The 19,765-nt window shown below is 34.6% G+C and overlaps 1 protein-coding gene across 1 annotated transcript; it reads left to right on the top strand.

The window, feature by feature from the left end:
- Nucleotides 1-5,062: 5,062 nt before the first annotated feature.
- LOC126667825 (protochlorophyllide-dependent translocon component 52, chloroplastic-like) lies at nucleotides 5,063-8,747 on the top strand. The gene is made up of 7 exons (XM_050360915.2): nucleotides 5,063-5,627; nucleotides 6,310-6,497; nucleotides 6,667-6,756; nucleotides 6,846-7,038; nucleotides 7,113-7,310; nucleotides 7,936-8,123; nucleotides 8,351-8,747. Exons 1-7 carry the CDS (start codon nucleotides 5,130-5,132, stop codon nucleotides 8,604-8,606), a joined length of 1,611 nt encoding a protein of 536 aa, XP_050216872.1. The 5' UTR covers nucleotides 5,063-5,129; the 3' UTR covers nucleotides 8,607-8,747.
- The last annotated feature ends 11,018 nt before the right edge of the window (nucleotides 8,748-19,765 follow it).

Below are 19,765 nucleotides of genomic sequence, written 5' to 3'. Positions count from 1 at the left end.
TAAGTATAGTATAGCTTGACCTTTTCGATAATATCAATTCAAACTTTACAAATATCACTAATGAGTAATGAGATAAATAAATATGACTTGGTTGAATATTTTTAGCCACTTCAGATTCTTAGTAATCTATTTTCATTCTTCAAGTGACTATATATGTCTTAACCTATACTGTATATAATGCTGGGACATGAAAATACTTAAGTCAAAACAAATGGTCACTAAAATGAACATAATTGTCATGCACATTTTTGTTATTATACATTTATTTACCAAAGAATGAATGTTATGATTAGGAAAATAGCTTGTGAATGCAAAGTTGCCTTATTTTTCCGGCCACATCCATTTGTAAGATCTATTGCTTGCTTATTGCCTATTGATGATGACCTTTCATATCAATTTCATCAAGTTTCGTAAGAAATTTTTTTAGCAGAAAAGTTGATGGCTTCGTCTGTAAAAAATAAAATTCTTATAAAATTTTCCATACATTTACTATACTAATAGTCAATTTTCGAATACCCTAAACCCTCTACAGAAAATAATCCATCAAGAAGACCATTCAAAGTTTGTGAAAAACCTGACATTCTTTATTACTTACTTGATACATATAATATATCATAACATTATGAAATCCACTAAACTCCATATTCAGTGTTGTAAGTGGAAACAAAACGACCTGAAGTTGTACTATACAACATATTACATGGAATGACATTTAAGACAATTAGCAATGCAAGATTGCTTATACAAATTGAAAAATATATAGAAAGAAAGAAATTTGTAAATAAACCAACATCAGCTTGCAATCTAATAAAAATTAAAAGTTTAGTTAGAAAGCAATTTACCCATAAGGCGATTATATATAAACTGAAAATCCCTTTAGTATCTTGTGGTGTAGGAAGTAAGCAAGCAAGTTATTTATAGATAAACCGAAAGTGTAGATGTAAGAATAGAAGAAAGATCAAGAGTTTATTGTTTCATTATAATCATTGAAAAGTAACGATAGAAAGAGGAAGAGCATGTTATGAAGTGATAGTTATTGAGTAACGTTTGATGAGTTAAATGGTGAGAAAGCTAAAGAGTTTAGAAGTTAAGAAGACTCCTAGACATTAAAATTGAAATTAAAAATACACATGGCATGAGAAGAGAAAGCCACTTGGCTAAATTGTGTTGATAGTTTTTATTAAACTCAGCTTTATAGTATAGTATAGATTAACTACTTAATTTAATGTTTTAGGGCTATTAATAAATTATAAATTAAAATATTTGTTTAATTAGTAATGATGGAATGTAATTTGAAATTTGATTTGAACAAGGAACTAGTGAATTTGACTTGAGTGAAAACGGGTATCACCAGTATAAAATGTTCCTAACATTTTAAAGCAACCCTTTCTCTTGCATTCTTCCCTAAATCCTCATGAAATTCTGGTGCCTCATCGATAAAATCTGAAATAAAATATCAAGCAAAACAAAACAAAATCCACAAGCACACAGCAATTCAACCATAACCAAGGCAGCACGAATACTTCAATCAATCGACGTGTCCCGTTTGAAACATTTCATACACAAATTTTATTTTTTTACATAGGAAACCTTAAATTAAATTAAAACCAGGGGAAGCAATGAGAAGCGATACATACCAAGTAAAATAGAATGGTCAATTTGAGGAAAGCATGCGAAGTACTCAATTGTCTGAAGCCACCCGATACTTAAATCGGCGCTCGACGTTACGACATCCATGAAATATCAGTTGCTACAATTAAAGAAGGGTTACAGATGGTCGTGGACATGGAACCCTAATGGGCGGAGGGCATGGCCGTAACGTCCAACATCGTCTACGAAGATTTAAATCGTCATAAATTTTCTATTCGGTTTGCAATTGAAACACAAAAAGGTAAATTAAGGTAAAATTGGGATTTTTCCTATGTCAGAGTGCAATTGAAAACAAATCTAAAGATGGGGGAGTTTTGAGTAATTAAGTCTAGTTTAATTTTGAGGCTTGTTGTGAGCGGAGTGAGGTTCGGGGGTCGCTCGCCCAAGGCTTATGGCTGACTTTTCGATCTGTAAATGAGTTTTGAGAATATAGAGTCGCCACCTAGTTCAACTAAGAAATGCCTTTTAACTGACTAGGTAACCTTACTCGCTTATGGGTACGATTATCGTGCATCGAACCGAAGATTAAGGTTCGTGGACCTCCCCGAGACTCGTGTGTGCACCACTCCGAGACTCGTGTGCTTGGCTTGTAATTTGATCGAAATTATGATTTGACAGGATTGGCTTGAGTACATCCATTGGTATTGATCGGTTACCAGTTTTATTTGCCAGACATATTTGCATTAATCTCATTTCAACTGTATATGCAGTTCACGGGATATGAAAGCAATAAATAAACAAGTATGAAAGCAGTAAACACGTTTGACGCGCATATGACTCGATCTGCACTGGCATTTGAGGCAAATAGCAGGTACTTCTAAACATACATCTAACCTTATAGGTTTCTAACAAGTAACAAAAGTCTGCCTGGTCTGGATATTTTACATGCACAAAGCCTAAACTGGATGTAAACGTTGATTTTATTAGTGAGTCTTGAAAAGTCTATACAATCACTACTACATTTTCATGGCAGAGTCCTACGATGTCTAGGTGATGGGCTGTAATTGTATTAATTGGCTAATTTATGTGATTAGTCCTTTAATCGGTTACTTTAGATGCTTTTGGAAAGCGGTAAACAGTGTAGGCATGCTCAAGGGCAGTTTGGTATACATACAAGGTTAAGGATACTTTTCAACCTTATTGACTTTGAGTGTCTGGCAATTGCTCTAGTCGGAACGGGTTCTCGGTCAGATCATGAGAGTTGTGCGTCTCGTCGACCCGGATCTACTTGTTTGATCCGGAGTCGATTCCGAGTTTGGGTTAACCCGAAATCTTCTCTGTAAGTTGCTGGTTTGCTGGGCCTCGTGCTCGTGATCCCGATTTATACACTATGTTACATTATCGGACTTCTGGTTCCATTTTACATAGGGTATGGCCCATTACAAAGAAAAAACATAAAGTACATGAAAAACAGTAAATTTGGATCTAAACGGAATCTAATTCAGAGCTCAAACGAGCGTGGAAACCTAATTCGAAAGTCTGGGAATGGTCTAGAAGATATGGGAAACAAGGTTCTGAAAGCTGGGCATCAAGAACACGGAACCGATGTGACTGCCGGCGCCGGCAGTTAGCAACCGGCGGCATTGCCGATTGTGGCTGGCGGCGGCGCCACTAGTTGTGGCGGCGGCGGTTTTGGGTAGTCCGTGTTTCAGCAGTTTTCCGGTTCGTTTTTAGTTCGATTCTCACTTGTTTCAGGTCCATTTTTCATGCAAAAGTAGTTAAAAACGCATTGAATCAAACAAAAGAATGCAAAAACGACAGTCTTGAAGAGTTTTAAGTTGATTTGAATAAAAAATATAAAATCCAGCAACTATTTTTAGGTACTTTTCATGGCAAAGATAGCTAAAAATACCTAGAAACATGCATCCTAGATGTTTTAATCAATTGAGTTTCTAGATTTGAGCATAAAAACAGCTAAATACAGCTAATTAACACACCTATTAACGATTTCATGGCGATTTAGCAATTAAATTATTAAGTCTAGTATGACAATTTTATGGCTAAAATTGGCAAGTAAACTACATACACCCTAAATCATGTAATTTTAACAAATATGATGATTATTATGGCATATATTCTTGGAAAATCAAAGAAATAATTAAAGAGTCCTCAGAATTACCGATCTGAGTGATTAGCTCGTTTGCTGGCAAAGTGGATGCGGAATCTAGCTTCAAATCTAATGTATGTGCTGCGTTTTTGAGAATTAACAAGTATTTGTGTTTTAGGACCGGAAATCAGTGCGATTTGGTGTGTGTGTGTGGTAGAATATTCAGTTATGCTATTTCTAGGGGGGTGGTCAGATTTTTTTATCTGATTTTTAGTATTTGTGTGTCACCTTTAGTTAGGTTGACTTAAGGATGTATTTATAGGGGCCTGATTAGGATTAGAGTTTTCTTAAGTGTAATTACGGGCTTGCCTTTCTAGAGTTTTGATTAGGTTTAAAAAAGTGTTAATGATATGCCTAGAGGTGTTATGATTAGGTTTAAATTATTTTAATTAAATTTGGATTTTGACTTGTTAGCTAATTAAAAAAGTGCTAAAAGTCTGTTTCGGTGTTTAAAAGTGTCTAAAAAGGCTATTAAGACCTTATGGGTTTGGTTATGGCTCAGTCCATAAGACTTGCAAATTGGCCCATAAACTTCTAAGACATTACAATTAGTCCAATTTTAACTAGACTACAATCTCTTTGGACTTTTATGGGCCATTTACGGCTAATTGCATTTTAATCCTCCAAGTTTGTATATATGCACAGATTACTTCTACTTGAATTCCAACAAGCAAATATATAGCTTGTCACGCGGACGGATTTTTTTGAAAATCATTATTGAATACTTCAATCTCTTATCATTTTTTACCTTTTGAAAAATAGGTGTCTGCACTTGTCTGTATTTGTTTTTTTTAATAAAGTTCTTTTTTGGTTTTCTAAAAAAAATTTATTTTTAAAAAATTATTAGTTAAAACTAATACAATTTTTCCTTTTAAAAAAATTGTATTACCAAACTTTTTTAATTTTAATTTTAATTTTAAATTTATTATATTTTAAAATAACAATATTAGACTAATTTATATATAAAAAAAATTGACTGTTTAGTACACTATTATAAACTTAAGGTGAAAACTCTCATTTTTAATTTACTTTATTTCATACACGAATGGTTTGTTATGAAACTTATAAATTATAAATTTAAGATGCAAAATACTCATTTCGATTGACCGATTAGTCAACTATTATAAATTTAAGATGCAAAATTCTCATTTTTAATTTGATTTATTTAATACACAAATATTTATTCTGAAACTTTTTAAAGATGGAGGTCTATTTTGAAAACAAAATTTACTATAAAGCTTAGTTTTTCGTCCGTAAAATGGTGAGAATTCTTCTAAAATACATTTGAGGGGCTTTATTTTGTGGCCACAAGAAAACTTATCCTCTCAAAGTATAAATACAAAAACTGAAATGGCTTTCACATACACAACAAATGGAAGCTCTCAAAGCTTTTTGTTTCCGAATCACAACACCAACCACACTCCACACTACCCAAATCTTTCATCTTCAGTCATCTTCCAAACCCACCCATTGGATTCACAAAAACACACTAACATCCAAGCTTTTCAGCACTTTATCATCCTCACCATCGGCAGTTTCAGAAAACCCCACGAACCCGAATCTTGAAACTGAAAATGAGGAGGAGAAATATGACTGGTTTGGTCAGTGGTATCCGATAATGCCAGTATGTGACTTGGACAAAAGAGTGCCGCATGCAAAGACGGTGATGGGTGTTGATGTGGTTGTGTGGTGGGATAAGAATGAGAGTTCATGGAATGTGTTTGATGATGCTTGTCCTCATAGATTGGCACCCTTGTCTGAAGGCAGGATTGATCAGTGGGGAAGGCTGCAGTGTGTGTATCATGGTTGGTGTTTTAATGGCTCCGGAGACTGCAAATTCATACCTCAGGCACCACCTGATGGACCTCCGGTAACTTTTCCTACACTACAACCTCCAACAATGTTCAGTTTTTCAAAAATGAAAAATGAAAAAGAGAATAAATAGTTTATTACGAACTCATGCCCACACGGGTTTGATCTAGTGGTCTAAAGTTCAGCCATCTAGGCGCCATGATTGCGGGTTCAAACTCCGGCTATGCCTTTTCTGATAAATGGAAACCATTATATGGGCTTATGGGGCGATCCACATCCCGTGGTTTGACAGTGATCTTAGGCTTCGGCTTAGGGGAGTGAGTCCTCGTCACCCAAATAAAAAGTAGGAACTCATGGAAAGTTGGATTGTCAATTGCAGTGCTTCCTAAGCTTTTCTTTGAGATTTAAAGCTATACTTTTACTTTCCCTTATTAGTACCCTGCCATTTGTACCATCTGTTATTTGCCCAACCTTGTCTCTGCTTTATCTGTAACAAATCGAATCAAATTATTCCAGTTAACTTTCACCTCCTAACTATTGAACCAATATAGTTAACTCAAAGTAATTTTGGTAGTTGAAGTTTAAGCATTATGAAAATATAGAATCTTATATTCACTCTCCTTAAACTTGAATTGATGCAAAGAGGAACTTAATTCATAAACTAAGTTTAAGTTTATAACTTTTAATTATATTATGTGTTACTTTCATTATTATTGAGTCAATAAATTATGTTATCGCAGGTGCACACATTCAAGAAAGCATGTGTTGCTTCCTATCCATGTGTTGTGCAGAATGAGATAGTGTGGTTTTGGCCGAATTCGAGTGCTGAGTACAAAGATATCCTTTCAAGGGAGAAGCCTCCATATATTTCGGAACTGGACGATCCGTCGTATACAAAGTCAATGTCATGTAGAGAGTTTCCTTATGGGTATGTGAGTTTGATTGGCTTTACCTGAATTCTAAATTTTCATTTTAAATATTTTTCGACTCTTGTTGGACTAATGTCTACATCATTAAGCATATTTCACTCAAATTTCCCAATAGTTTAACCAATATTTTGTATAGTTTTCTGACTGTAACATAATGGTTGTTATCAGGTATGAAATCTTGATTGAAAATCTAGTTGACCCGGCTCATGTCCCATATGCACATTATAAACTTCTGCCAAATCCACCTTCCAAGAACAGATAAGAATTCCTGAACTAAGTTTTCTTCTTTCCTTGGCAACAATTCCAACTTTTTGATTTATATGACTAACAAGCACATGATCTTTCACTGTTAGGCTTGATAGAGAAGGAGGATCGCCACTCGACTTGAACATAGAAAAGTTTGACAAAAACGGCTTTTTTTCTACTCGATTTGGCGGTGAAAGTAAATTTATAGCACCTTGTACATATTATTCAGCATTTAGTCTACCTCCTCCTGCAAAGGCAGGTAATGCAGCAGTGTCCTCCGGTGGCAACAATAAGGTATACATTGGTGAAGCCTCGGATTTGTTTATCTATTTATTTATTTTCACGTCCTACTTGGTTGATTGGTTCAGGAGCCATTGTCAAATGTACCAAGACGTCGAGGCGTTCTACTATTTTTCTGTGTTCCGGTTGGCCCGGGTAAAAGCAGATTGATATATGCATTCCCAAGAAATTTTGGAGTCTCGATTGGCAGAATTATTCCGAGATGGGTGTCTCATTTGATGGAAAATCTGGTTCTTGATTCAGATTTATATCTTCTTCACTTAGAGGTAACAACTGATTCTTTACAAAGCATTATTTCTCTGAAACAAATAACAGAACTGAAGCACTGGGAAGTTGTACATTTTCTTCAGGCATGTATAGAACCATAAAAGTCGTGTAGATCTCCGAGTCAGTTTCGATTCGATATACTATGGATCCTAGTCTAATAGAGTTTATTGCTCCGCATCACTGTTCTGATTTTATTGGCAAGTAAATTATTTAGAACCATATAGTCATTTTAATTGAGGTAATATTTCCCACTTCATTTCACTACTTTTTTATGTTGGTTTCTGTTGCGACACAATAGCTTTAGTTCCGTTATATAAAAAATTTCATCTTAAAAAAGAAGAGAAAGCATAAGTTATGTTAGTGATACATTCTAATCATAAAATACTGTGTTTATAAGTTGTTCATTGTAGAATGCTACAATAAATTCTTGGTTGCTATGTTTCGGTATTTGATTTCTTTTTTCGAAAGCACTTCTGAAACTTCCAAACGCTACATCAACTTTAAAATGGCATCTCCCATTTTCGTTTCTGTTTCCGTGCTAGATAGATAGAGTGTGATTAAATAATAAAAATGAATGTTGGAAGATCGAATTCTAACTCGTGGTCAATCTCTCTGTTTGTGCAGGAGCGAAAGATCATGGATGTTGGTGCATTGAATTGGCAAAAGGCTTGTTTTGTGCCAACAAAATCAGATGCTCAAGTAATTGCTTTCAGGAAGTGGTTAAGAAGGTATTCAGATGGTCAAATTAACTGGGGAGTGAAGTTCAGTGAAGCAGTTCCACCATCTCCGCCCAAAGAACAACTAATGGACAGGTAAGTGAAGCATTTACTCGATTGGTTTAGTTCGATTTTTGGTCTGTAATTGAAATGAAACATAGATTGGTTTCTATTTTCATTCAGGGATTTGACATTAGATAGAAAATTAAGACTATATTACACGAAAATCGAGTCTCGTTCTTTACGTAATAATGTTCATGTCGAGTTTATGATCATAAACAATTAGGTTGAGACATTTGGTGTTTCTACATCTGGTATCACAGGTACAGGTCACATGTCGTAAACTGCAGCAGTTGCAGCGTCGCATACAAACGTCTCAATGCGCTGGAGGTCGGTTTGCAGGTTCTATCCATAGTTATAATCGGCATTGTTGCCGCCAGCAAACAGAGTTTAACATCTGCAGTTGCAAGAACAGGGCTTGTCTTAATGGCAGTGATATGCTTTGCAGCTTCAAAATGGTTAGGGCACTTCATATATAAAAGTTTCCATTTTCATGACTACAATCATGCCCTTCTATGATAATGTTTTTCACAGAGTGTTCGCAACAGGGAGCTTCTTATATCATTATAAGATTCTAAATAGATTTCTGTAAATGTATGTGATTACTTGTTCATCAAGGAAAAGAATATTAATATAAGCTATTCAAGTGTATTATTTGTCTTTTTGTGAGTAATATTCATAAAAATCATTGTTTTTTTTTATCAAATTGGCAAAGTATGGCCTTGAGATAATAATGTAGAATGTAATAGTCTTGTTTCTTTTTATCTTTTGAATTTTAAATATTAATATTAATTTTAAATTAAATAAAACAAATTAATATTATATTTCGAATGTAATTGCAACTTTAAATTGTGAAAATTTATTTGAAGCAAACACATATTTTATAGAAATTCAATTGAATTCCATAAAAAAATTAAAATTTATTGGAATTAAACAGACCCTTAGCAATTAGACTAATCTTACTGTATTATTATTTGCTAACGTTCTTTGTATAATTAGAAATGCAGAATTATTTTAAACTAGTGAAAAATCCATTTCTAATTAAACTCTAATTAGCTTAGGTTAAAAATGAAGAATTATTTTAAACTTTTTTCTTAATGAAAAGAGGTTGATTTAGTGTCTCGAGGTAGAGGTGAAACATAAATACATACGTCAGGGTATAAATGATTTTTTTCCTAGTTCAGGGTATAAACGAAAAAAAAGTTAAAGATGAGTAGTTTTTAAGTAATTAAGCCTTAATTTTATGATCAAACAAACATAAATTCTATCAATGAGCTATAACTTAAATGATATAGGTGATAGACAGTAAACTGCTAGGTTGTGGGTTCGATTCCTCCCACAAACGCTGCTCCTTCCTGATTATATAAAAAAACACAAGTTCTTAAAGGGGAGTGTATGCTAGTTTAATGATCAGACAAACGTAAAATTTGAAAGATTTTAATTCTCTTAAGTTTGATTAAGTTGAACTTAACAGATAATATCCAATATATCTGCACTCTTTCTTACAAAGTGAATGATGTATATATTAAAAATATTATAATTAAATGCCTTAATCACTCAAAAAATCCCCACTTTTAGACTTTTTTTCATTTCGACCCCGACGTTGAAAAGTTCAATTTTACCCACTTTTGAATTTTCCGTTTTCAATTGTACCCTTAAGCATCAAATTAGCCTCTTTTTACTTGGATAATATTCAAAATAAATCATTCATTTTTAAATTATATTCTAAATTGACACTACAATCATAAATATTACAACAAAACCCTCTTCCTCACAAAATTCTTAATTAGATTAATTAAATATAAATAAATATAAAAAATTAATTTTTAAAATAAAAAATCGTTAAAAATAAAAACGATTCGGAATCGGTACGTCTTCCCCATGAGGAAGACGAACCAGATCTGGTTCGTCCAAATCTGGACGAACCAAATCTGGACTCATCCTCCATGGAAGGAGGATGAGTTCAGACTCCCCCTCCATGGAAGGAGGAATTTTCTCGTCCTCCTTCCATGGAGGACGAGTTCAGACTCGCCCTCCATGGAAGGAGGATGAGCCGTCTTGCGGCGGTGGCTTGAGGGCGGGTTCTAGGTGGTTGGTAGCGGGTTTGCGTAAAACGGAGACAGATTCAAAGTCGAAGTTAATTCATGTCGTTTTTTAGTTTATTTAAAAAATTAATTAAAAGTTCAAATTAGTTTTAATTTGATTTCGGTTTTTTTGTTACTCCCTCCGTTTTGAAATAGTTGTCGCTTTAGCCATTTTCACACAAATTAAGAAAGCAATAAGTATGTCTAAATTTACAAGTATTTTTACTAAATTAATCCTATTTGAAACTTGTTAACATTAACTATTATGACTATTTATTTATATTTTTATATTTTTACAATGATTTAATGAGGGATATATGTGAAAAACTAGCAATAAATACTTTCTTGATACTGTAAAGTCACAAGTATTATGAAATAAAAAAACTTCTCAACAGCGACAACTATTTCAAAATGGAGGGAGTAATATTTAAAGTTAAAGGATTTATTTGTACTTTTTCGAATGAAAATAATATAATTTTATTTTTAAATTTAGTTATTGGGATGATTTCATCCTTAAAGTAAAAAAATTCAAAAATTGACAAATTGGGATGCAATTGAAAACGGAAAATTTAAAAGTGGGAAAATTGACAACTTTTTAACGTCGGGTAGAATTGAAAAAAGTCTAAAGGTAGGTTTTTTGAGTGATTAAGCCTAATTAAAGTAAATTACTATTCACTTTTTACTTTAATAGGATTAAACACAAAACCATATAAAAATCACTTTAAAAAATATATCCTAAGTCTAAAATTTTTATCTTTATTTGAAAGATAAAAATCTTTTCATTTTTTATGCTTTCATTTTTTTTCTATGAAAATACATCGTTGACAATATATTTGATACTTTAAAGATACATTATTGATATATCTTTGATACGAAACAGATAAAGTGTAGACACGTATTTTACGGACAGGTAAATAGTGATAACAGACTAAAGCGTCAAATGATGATTCCTATAAAAATCTTTACGGGTGACGAGCTATCTATTTTCTTTGCTGGAATCTAAGCAGGCGTAATCAGTGCATATCTGCTAATTTAGAGGATTAAAACGTAATTAGGCACAAATAGCCTCTAAAAATCCAAAAAAAATTGTACTCTAAGTCTAAAAATTGGACTGATTGCAATAGTTTAGAAGTTTATGCGCCAATTTGCAAGTTTAATAGACTGAAATTGACCATATCCAAACCTGTAGGGTCTTTGAAGCCGTTTTCAATACTTTCGGGCGCCAAAAATGACTTTTAGCCCTTTTTTACTTAACTCCAAAGGAATATTACGAATTTAATTTAAAAAATAGGTGTTCTTAGCTAATCCTAATACCTAAAGGCTTATCACTTCACACACTTTCAACCCTAGAGGACTCTAGTAAACCTTAGGTTACACAATCCCCTATAAATAGTATTGTGAGACAGCCTAACTAAAGGTCGGACCAGAAACACAAAAAACTATAGCTAAAATTCGATCCCCGCCTAAAAACTTTAGATTTGGCCGAATCTCACACACGCACACACCAAATCGCACTCAATTCTAATCCTAAAAAACATTAAACACGCCTTAATATCCAAACAACACACCCCTGCACAGATTCGAAACTGGATTATGCATCCACTTCGCCAGTAAACGAGTCGAAGACTCAGACCGGTAATTATGAGGACTCTTTGTATATCTCATATCAATTTGTATGCCATGATTATCATATTTGCTAAATTTGTATGAATTAGGATGCATGTTTAGTCTATTTGTTAATTTTGACATAAAATTGACATAATTGCCAAATTATGTATTTTAATTAATTACCATGAAGTAGATGAGAAAGCATGTTAATGGCTGAATTAATGTGTTTTGTATGCTTGAATCCAGAAATCTAGTTAATTAAAACGCTTAAAGAGCATGTTTAATGTGTTTTAAGCTTGTTTGCCATGAACTTTTATCCCTTAAAACTGCTATAAAGTGATGTTTTTGGTGTTTGATTCTTTTAAACACTCCTAGAATATTATACGTGTTTTTCTTGTTCTGCTTTATGCGTTTTTGTCTGTTTTGCACGAAAAACGGCGTTGAAACGAGTGAGAATGGAGCTGAAAACGGACTGATGTCCATGCTTCCCAAAAGCCGCCGCCGCCAAGCAAAACTAATGCCGACGGCAGTATATAGTGCCGCCGCTGGCACTGAAAGTGGCATCACTATATGTTCTTAGCTGCTCCCAGAATTCGATTCCCATATTTCCAAATTTTAGTCCAAAACTTCCAATTAGGTTTTCGGGCTCGTTTGGTCTCGGAATTAGGCTCAATTTTAACCCAGACGTGGGGAATTCAATGTACTTTAATTTTATGCGCTGTAACGGGTGAAAACCGATGTAATCCAAACCTTAAAGTCTGCTGATGTAACATAAAGTAAAAACTGGGCCCATGAGCCCACAATTGGCAAATCCAACCACATCCAGGCCAAGTTTAGGGACCACCCAAACTCGGAATCAATCCCGGTTCAACCGATAGAACCGTATCGACGAGACAGGCAACTTCTATAATCAGATCGAGAAGTATTTTTGACCACATGGATGGTCAAACCTGCACAAGTGCCAGGAAATCAAAAGTCAACGAGATCTAAAAGTATTCCTCACCTTCTATGCATACCAACAGCCCGTGAGCACGTTTGTAATGTTTACTGCTTTCCAAATGCATGATAAATCCAAACATTAACAGGTTAAAGGAATAACCACGTTAATTTAGCTAAATCAAATCAATTCTAGCCAATCACTTAGACATCTTAGTACTACCATGAAAATGTAGTAAATGGCTGTATAGGGCATTCATGGTCACCTCATAAAATCATCAAATTTAGACTTCCGGTTTAGGCTTTGTGAATGTAATCAATTCAGACCATCCAGACTTCTGCTATTTGTTAGAAATCGCCAGGTTTAGATGTATGCTTAGGAGTACCTGTTACTTGCTTTGCATGACCAGTCCAGATCGAGTCACATATGAGTCTATCTGTTTACACGCTTTCAAACTTGTTTACATTTCGATTACTATATCCTGTGGACTGCTAATTGAATGTTGAGATGTGATAAACAAATATGTCTGGTAAATAAAGCCAGTAACCGATAAGCCAAGCACATGAGTATCGGGGAGGTCCACGAATCCGATCTTTTGGTCTGATGCACGATAATCTACCCATAGGCGAGTAAGGTTAATTAGTCAGTATAAAATACATTTCCTAGTTGAATTAGAGGGCGACTCCATTTTTTAAACCCATTTCCATATCAAGAAGTCAACCATAAGCCTAGGCGACCGGCCTCTGAACCCCGCTCCGCTCACACAAAGCAAAACATTTAGGTGCTGATTGAACTTGTGGGTGTTGATTGAACTTTTAGGTGTTGATTGAACTTTTAGGAGATGATTGAACTTGTGGGTGTTGATTGAACTTTTAGGTGCTGAATGAAAACGTTTTTAGAAAAACATATTTTGAAGAAAAAAATGGTCAGTTTTAGACTATTTTTGTTGTTTTTATTATTTGTAAACACCTATTTTTTGGACAGGTAAAAAGTGATAAGGAACTAAAGCGTCCAATGATGATTTCTAGAGAAACTCATCTGAGTGGCGAGCTAACAGTCAATTTAAGCGGACTAGATCAGTGCACAGTGATGAACTTGAGGGATTGAAGCGTAATTAGCCGCAAACAGCCCATAAAAATCCAAAGGGGTCATAATAAAAGCTTGAGAAATTGGACTAAGTGGAATGCCTTAGAAGTTTATGGGCCAATTTGCAAGTTTGATGGACTAAATTGGTCATTATCTAAATCCTTATACCCTAGAAGCCCTTTTTGATATTTCCAGGGACCAAAATAGCGCTTTATCGATTTTTTTTATGGCAATACCTAATTTAATATGAAATTAATTCATTAACTATCTCAGTAGTTTAAGCTAAATTAAATATTCACTTGTACACTCCTAACTAGGGGTATGTACTGTTCGGTTCGGTGTGGAGTTGAACCTGCTAAAACCGAACCAAACCATCCCTAATTAATGAAAACCAAAACCCCTACCTTCGGTTAGCGGTTTTATCGGTTCGGTACACCGAAATTTCAGTTTTAACTGAACAAACGGAGTCATTGAACCAAAATAAACTCGAAAAAAATCAGGAGACATTAAATAATTAATTATTAATATTACATTAATTGTTTTTACATATTTTTTTACATTTTTTAATCTAAAATGAACTGAAAAATATTATTTTGTTCATATTTTATGCTTCAGATAATCAAACTGATGGTCCTGCGAATCATGAACAAAGCCATGGTTTAATTAAAATCAATAACCAAAATAAAGAATAACAACTTTAGTAAAATCACCAAGAAATTACCAATGATTACTCAATATATTAGATCTTCGAAAATCCTTAAAAGCCAAAAATATTAACCATAAAATTATCACAAATTCCAAATTAACAATCAATAAGAAAATTGAAACAGGTTAGATCTGAAAATTAAAATTGACAGAAAATTAGGTTTCTTTACCTTATAAATTTCATGATTTTTAATAAATCGAATTAGAATTCATTAGTTGCATTTTTGCAAACCAATATTTAGAATCGATTATATATACAGAGAGATGACACAAGATGATAAGGCAAAAAACAATTCATAATAAAGGATTTAAATTAGGGTTTTGTGGTTGAAAAGAAGAAATGATGGAAAAAGAAGAGGAAAGTAGAGAACAAAGAAAAGAATAAGGAGAGGAAATAAAAGAGCAAGGGAAAGATTAGGAAAAAGAAGGGTGAGGAGTGGCGGCAAAGTGGATATTAGGGTTAGGGATTTAAGGAGAGTATTTATAACACATATGTAAATGGTCAAAACGATGCAGTATTAGCATATTTCGGTTTTTTCGGTTCGGTTCGGTAACCGAACCTAAAAACCAAACCAACTCCAAAAACAAAAAAATTTATATACTCTACACCAAAACACTCCATGTAAATCGTTCTAACCGCTCTATTCTCATTTTTGGTGTGGATTGGTTTAATTTCTTGGCTTGATTCGGTTTTTCCTCACCCCTACTCCTAACTCAATACAAACACTTAGTAAACCCTAGAGCTAACATAATCCTACAAAAACAACCTTAACTCATTAATTAAGGGAAGAACGAAGGGACCAGACCAAAGAATTGGCACAGTAGGAACAAAGAACATAAACCCTAAAAATGCTAGCTTTGGCCGAATCTACCACCTCCTCCACTCACACACACCGGTCAATCAAACAAGTTTATACGCATCAATTTACTCAAGAACACACTACTTCTTATCAATCCTAAATTGGATTCTTCATCCGGATCGCTAGAAAACGAGACAAGGACTTAAAACAGTACTTCTGAGGATCCAAATCGTTATTTATTACTTTTTTTTATTGCATATATTTTGGAACTGTTAAATTCTATGAGTTAGGATGCATGTGTAGTTTGTTTTTCAGTACTTTTGCCATGAATTGACATATTCACTGATTTTGACATGACTGTCATGAATCGATCTGGAAACATGCTTTAGGATGTTTTTACCAGTTTTAATCAACATATTTCAATTTTAGAACTTTCCGGAATGTTTTGGTGTGTTTTTTACTGATTTTCGGTCGCTTTTGCACATGTTTTGACCAAACTGACCAGAATAAAAGGCTCTAAAGATAGCTGAAGACTAGCAAGAAAATGTGCTTCAAGTAGAACTATTTTCTCTGGTGAACCCGGACGACGATGAGCCTTAAAAGATTCTCCAAGTCTCCTAAGATGGAAAGTCATACTTAGAAGAATTTTTTAAAATGGAAACAGAAGAAAGAGAACTAAAGGTATGGTCTATATCTTCCCTAAGATTTCTAACTTTTTCCGCCTCACTAGACATTTCAAAAATTTGAGGGGGAGAAGAGAAGAACAAACATCAAACATCAAAATTAAAAAAATTACTCTAAATAAACTGATCAAAACTAGAAAAAATCACAAGAACTGAAAGAATAAAGAACTAAACTCTCGTGAACACAGAACAATTGAAAACTAGAAAAGAAGACAATTGCAAAATAACAGATAATACCTGAAAATTAGATACGAATGGGTCGAAGGAGAGATAAGAAACTACTCGAAAATGAGGAATCTTGAGCACAACTAGCAAAACAAGAAAAATCTCAATACTTAAACTCGAGAACTCAATATAGAAGAAATGGAAAGAAACGGGAGGAAGAAGAATATTGAAGAAAAAGAAAATATCCACGCACAAATCCCAAAAACACAATGATTATGATAAGCAACTAAAGCGACGAAACCCTAGAACACAAGCTAAATATGAAGACACGTGGCGAATATATTTACAAGTGTTAAGGATCTAAAAGCCCTTGCCAACACCTTTCAAGATAATAAAAAAAATGAAAAATCTGAAGCATCTCACCAGAATCCAAAAAGATTCGCCTAAATCTAAAAAGACTCGCCTAAAAGAATCTTGAAAAGAACAACGATAAGCTAAACATCAAAACGAGCATAAATACTCAGACATTAGCTTACTTACGGTAAAGCTGATGATGGAAACCCATTTTCCACATACATTAAATGATAAGCCAAGTCCTATGAGGATCCGCCCATATAAGCCTACTCTCAGGACTCGGCACATAATAACAAAGATAAAGAGAAATCTCAAAGGCCAAAGTCGGATCCTACATGATTCGCTGGCCAAAGAACGAAGTCTAGATAGAATCGCTTAAAGAGATGATGGTCGAACCATTTAGGATTTGGCCATCAAAAAATATCAGAATGTAGATACGATTCTCATCAAGAGGTTGAATCCTAAATTAAACTATAACAGCTATAAAAAAAGGAAAATTCTAGAAGACCTAAATCTTCTAGAATAATCGAAGATAGTCTCCTATTAGAGACTAAATAACAATATAGAAAGACTTCCTACATATGATTAATTCTTAAAACGGAAAATGTACTGAATATGAATCCTTTTCCTATTCAGATTCAACTTCCTAAACGGAATCACTTTCCTTTTAAGACTATATCAAGTTTTTACTCATCACTATTGCGAGCGGAGCAGGGTTCGGGGGCCGCTCGCCCAAGGCTTATGGCTGACTTCTCGATCTAGAAATGGGTTTTGAAAATGGAGTCGCCACCTAGTTCAACTACGAAATGCCTTTTAACCTACTAGGTAACCTTACTAGCTTATGGGTAAGATTACCGTACATCAGACCAAAAGACCAAGTTCATGGACCTCTCCGAGACTCGTGTGCTTGGCTTATCGGTTACCAGTTTTATTTTCCGGACATATTTGCATTGATCTCATCTCAACAGTATATGCAGTTCATAGGATATAAAACTGGTAAATAAACATGTATAAAAGCGTGTAAATAGGTTTGACCCGCATATGACTCGATACGAACTGGCATTTGAGGCAAGTAGCAAGTACTCTTAAACATACATCTAACGTTAGATGTTTCTAACAAGTAACAAGTCTTGCTGGTCTGGATGTTTTACATGCACAAAGCCTAAACCGGATGTAAACTTTTTGATTGATTGATTTTATTAGTGAGTCTTGAAAATCTTATACAACCGTTACTACTCATTTCATGGAAGTCCTATGATGTTTAGGTGATGGGCTAGAATTGCATTATTTGGCTAATTTATGAGATGTTTTTGGAAAGCGGTAAACATCGTAGGCATATGCTCAAGGGCAGTTTGGTATACATACAAGGTTAGGGATACTTTTCAACCTCATTGACTTTGAGTGTCTGGCACTCGCACGGGTTTTGACCATCGGTCTGATCTGAACGGGTTCTCGTTCAGGTCACGTGAGTTGTGCGTCTCGTCAATCTGGTTCTAATGGTTTGATCCGAAGTCGATTTCGAGTTTGGATTAACCCGAAATCGGCTCTGGAAGTTGCTGGTTTGCAGGGCCTCGGGCTCGTGAGTCTGGTTTATACACTATGTTACATTATAGGACTTATGGCTCCGTTTTACATCGGGCTTGTCCCGTTACAAAGAAAAAACGTAAAGTACAAGGAAAACAGTAAATTTGGGTCTAAACGAAATCTAATTCTGAGCTCAAACGAGCTTGAAAACCTAATTCAAAAGTTTGAGAATCGTCTGGAAGATCTGGGAAGCAATCTGGAAGCATGAATCATCAAGAACATGGCACCAAGAGGAGGTGGCGGCGCCGACAGTTGGTAACCGGCGGAGCCACCGGTTGTGGTTGGCGGCAGCACCACTGGTAGCGCCGGCGTCAGTTCTAGGCAGTCCGTTTTTCAGCAGTTTTCTGGTTCGTTTTTAGCTTAATTCTCACTCGTTTCAGCGCCGTTTTTCATACAACAGTATTCAAAAAAGCATAAAATCGAATACAGAATGCAAAAACGATGGTCTTGAAGTGTTTTAAGGTGATTTGAATAAAAAACATAAAATTACAACTAAATTTTAGGTGTTTTTCATGGCGAAAATAGCTAAGAACACCTAGAAACATGCATTATTGAGATTTTAATCAATCGGGTTTCTGGGTTTGAGCATAAAAACAATTAACTACAGCTAATTAACATGCATATCAATGATTTTCATGGCAATTTGGTACTAAGTCTAGCATGACATTTTTATAGCTAAGATTGGAAAAATCTAACATACACCTTAAGTCAAATAATCACAAAAATTATAGATGTATTCATGGAAAATATTAATGGCAAATCAAAGGAACTTGATCAAGAGTCCTCAGAATTACCAGTCTGAGTCCTTGGCTTGTTTGCTGGCGAAGTGGATGCGAAATCCAACTTTGAATCTTGTGCTTGTGCTGCGTTCTTGGAGAATTACACGTACTAGGGTGTTTTAGGACTAGAAACTGGTGCGGTCTGGTGAGTGTGTGTGGTGGAGAATTCGGCCATGGATTTGTTTCTAACTAGGGTTTTTCGAATTTGTTGTCTAATTTCTAGGGTTTGTGAGCTTGATAGTGTTAAAAAAGGCTATTGTAGACACCTATTTTCTGAACAGGTAAAAAGTGATAAGGGACTGAAGCGTCTAATGATGATTTCCAGAGAAATCTGTCTGGATGACGAGCTATCGATTTGCTTGCTGGAATCTAAGCAGGCGTAGTCTGTGCATAGCTGTAAACTTGGAGGATCAAAACATAATTAGCCGTAAATAGCCTATAAATATCCAAAAATATTGTAGTCTAAGTCTAAGAAATTGGACTAATTGCAATATCTTAGAAGTTTATGAGCCAATTTGCAAGTTTTACGGACTAAAATTGATCATACCCAAACCCATAGGGTCTCAAGAGTCGTTTTTTATACTTTCAGGCACCAAAACTGACTTTTAGGCGCGTTTTTCTTAGCCATCAAGTCTTAATACGGGATTTGCTCCCTTTAGAGTAGTTTTCACTTGTCCAAACACCTTAATTACTTATCTTAAACACATTAATTAAACTTAGAAAAAGGCATAAAAATAATTTGACAAAACCTTAACACTAGCTAACCCTAAACCTAATGAACCTCTATAAATAGTACTTTTAACTCATTGAGTCAAAGGTCGGAGCGGAAAGGTAAAAATCATATAGCAAAATTTGATATCCACCCTTAGAAAAAACCCTAAGTTGGTCGTACC

Source organism: Mercurialis annua, linkage group LG2, assembly GCF_937616625.2.
Source record: "Mercurialis annua linkage group LG2, ddMerAnnu1.2, whole genome shotgun sequence".
NCBI lineage: Eukaryota > Viridiplantae > Streptophyta > Magnoliopsida > Malpighiales > Euphorbiaceae > Mercurialis > Mercurialis annua.
This window is presented reverse-complemented; position numbering and strand designations above follow the sequence as displayed.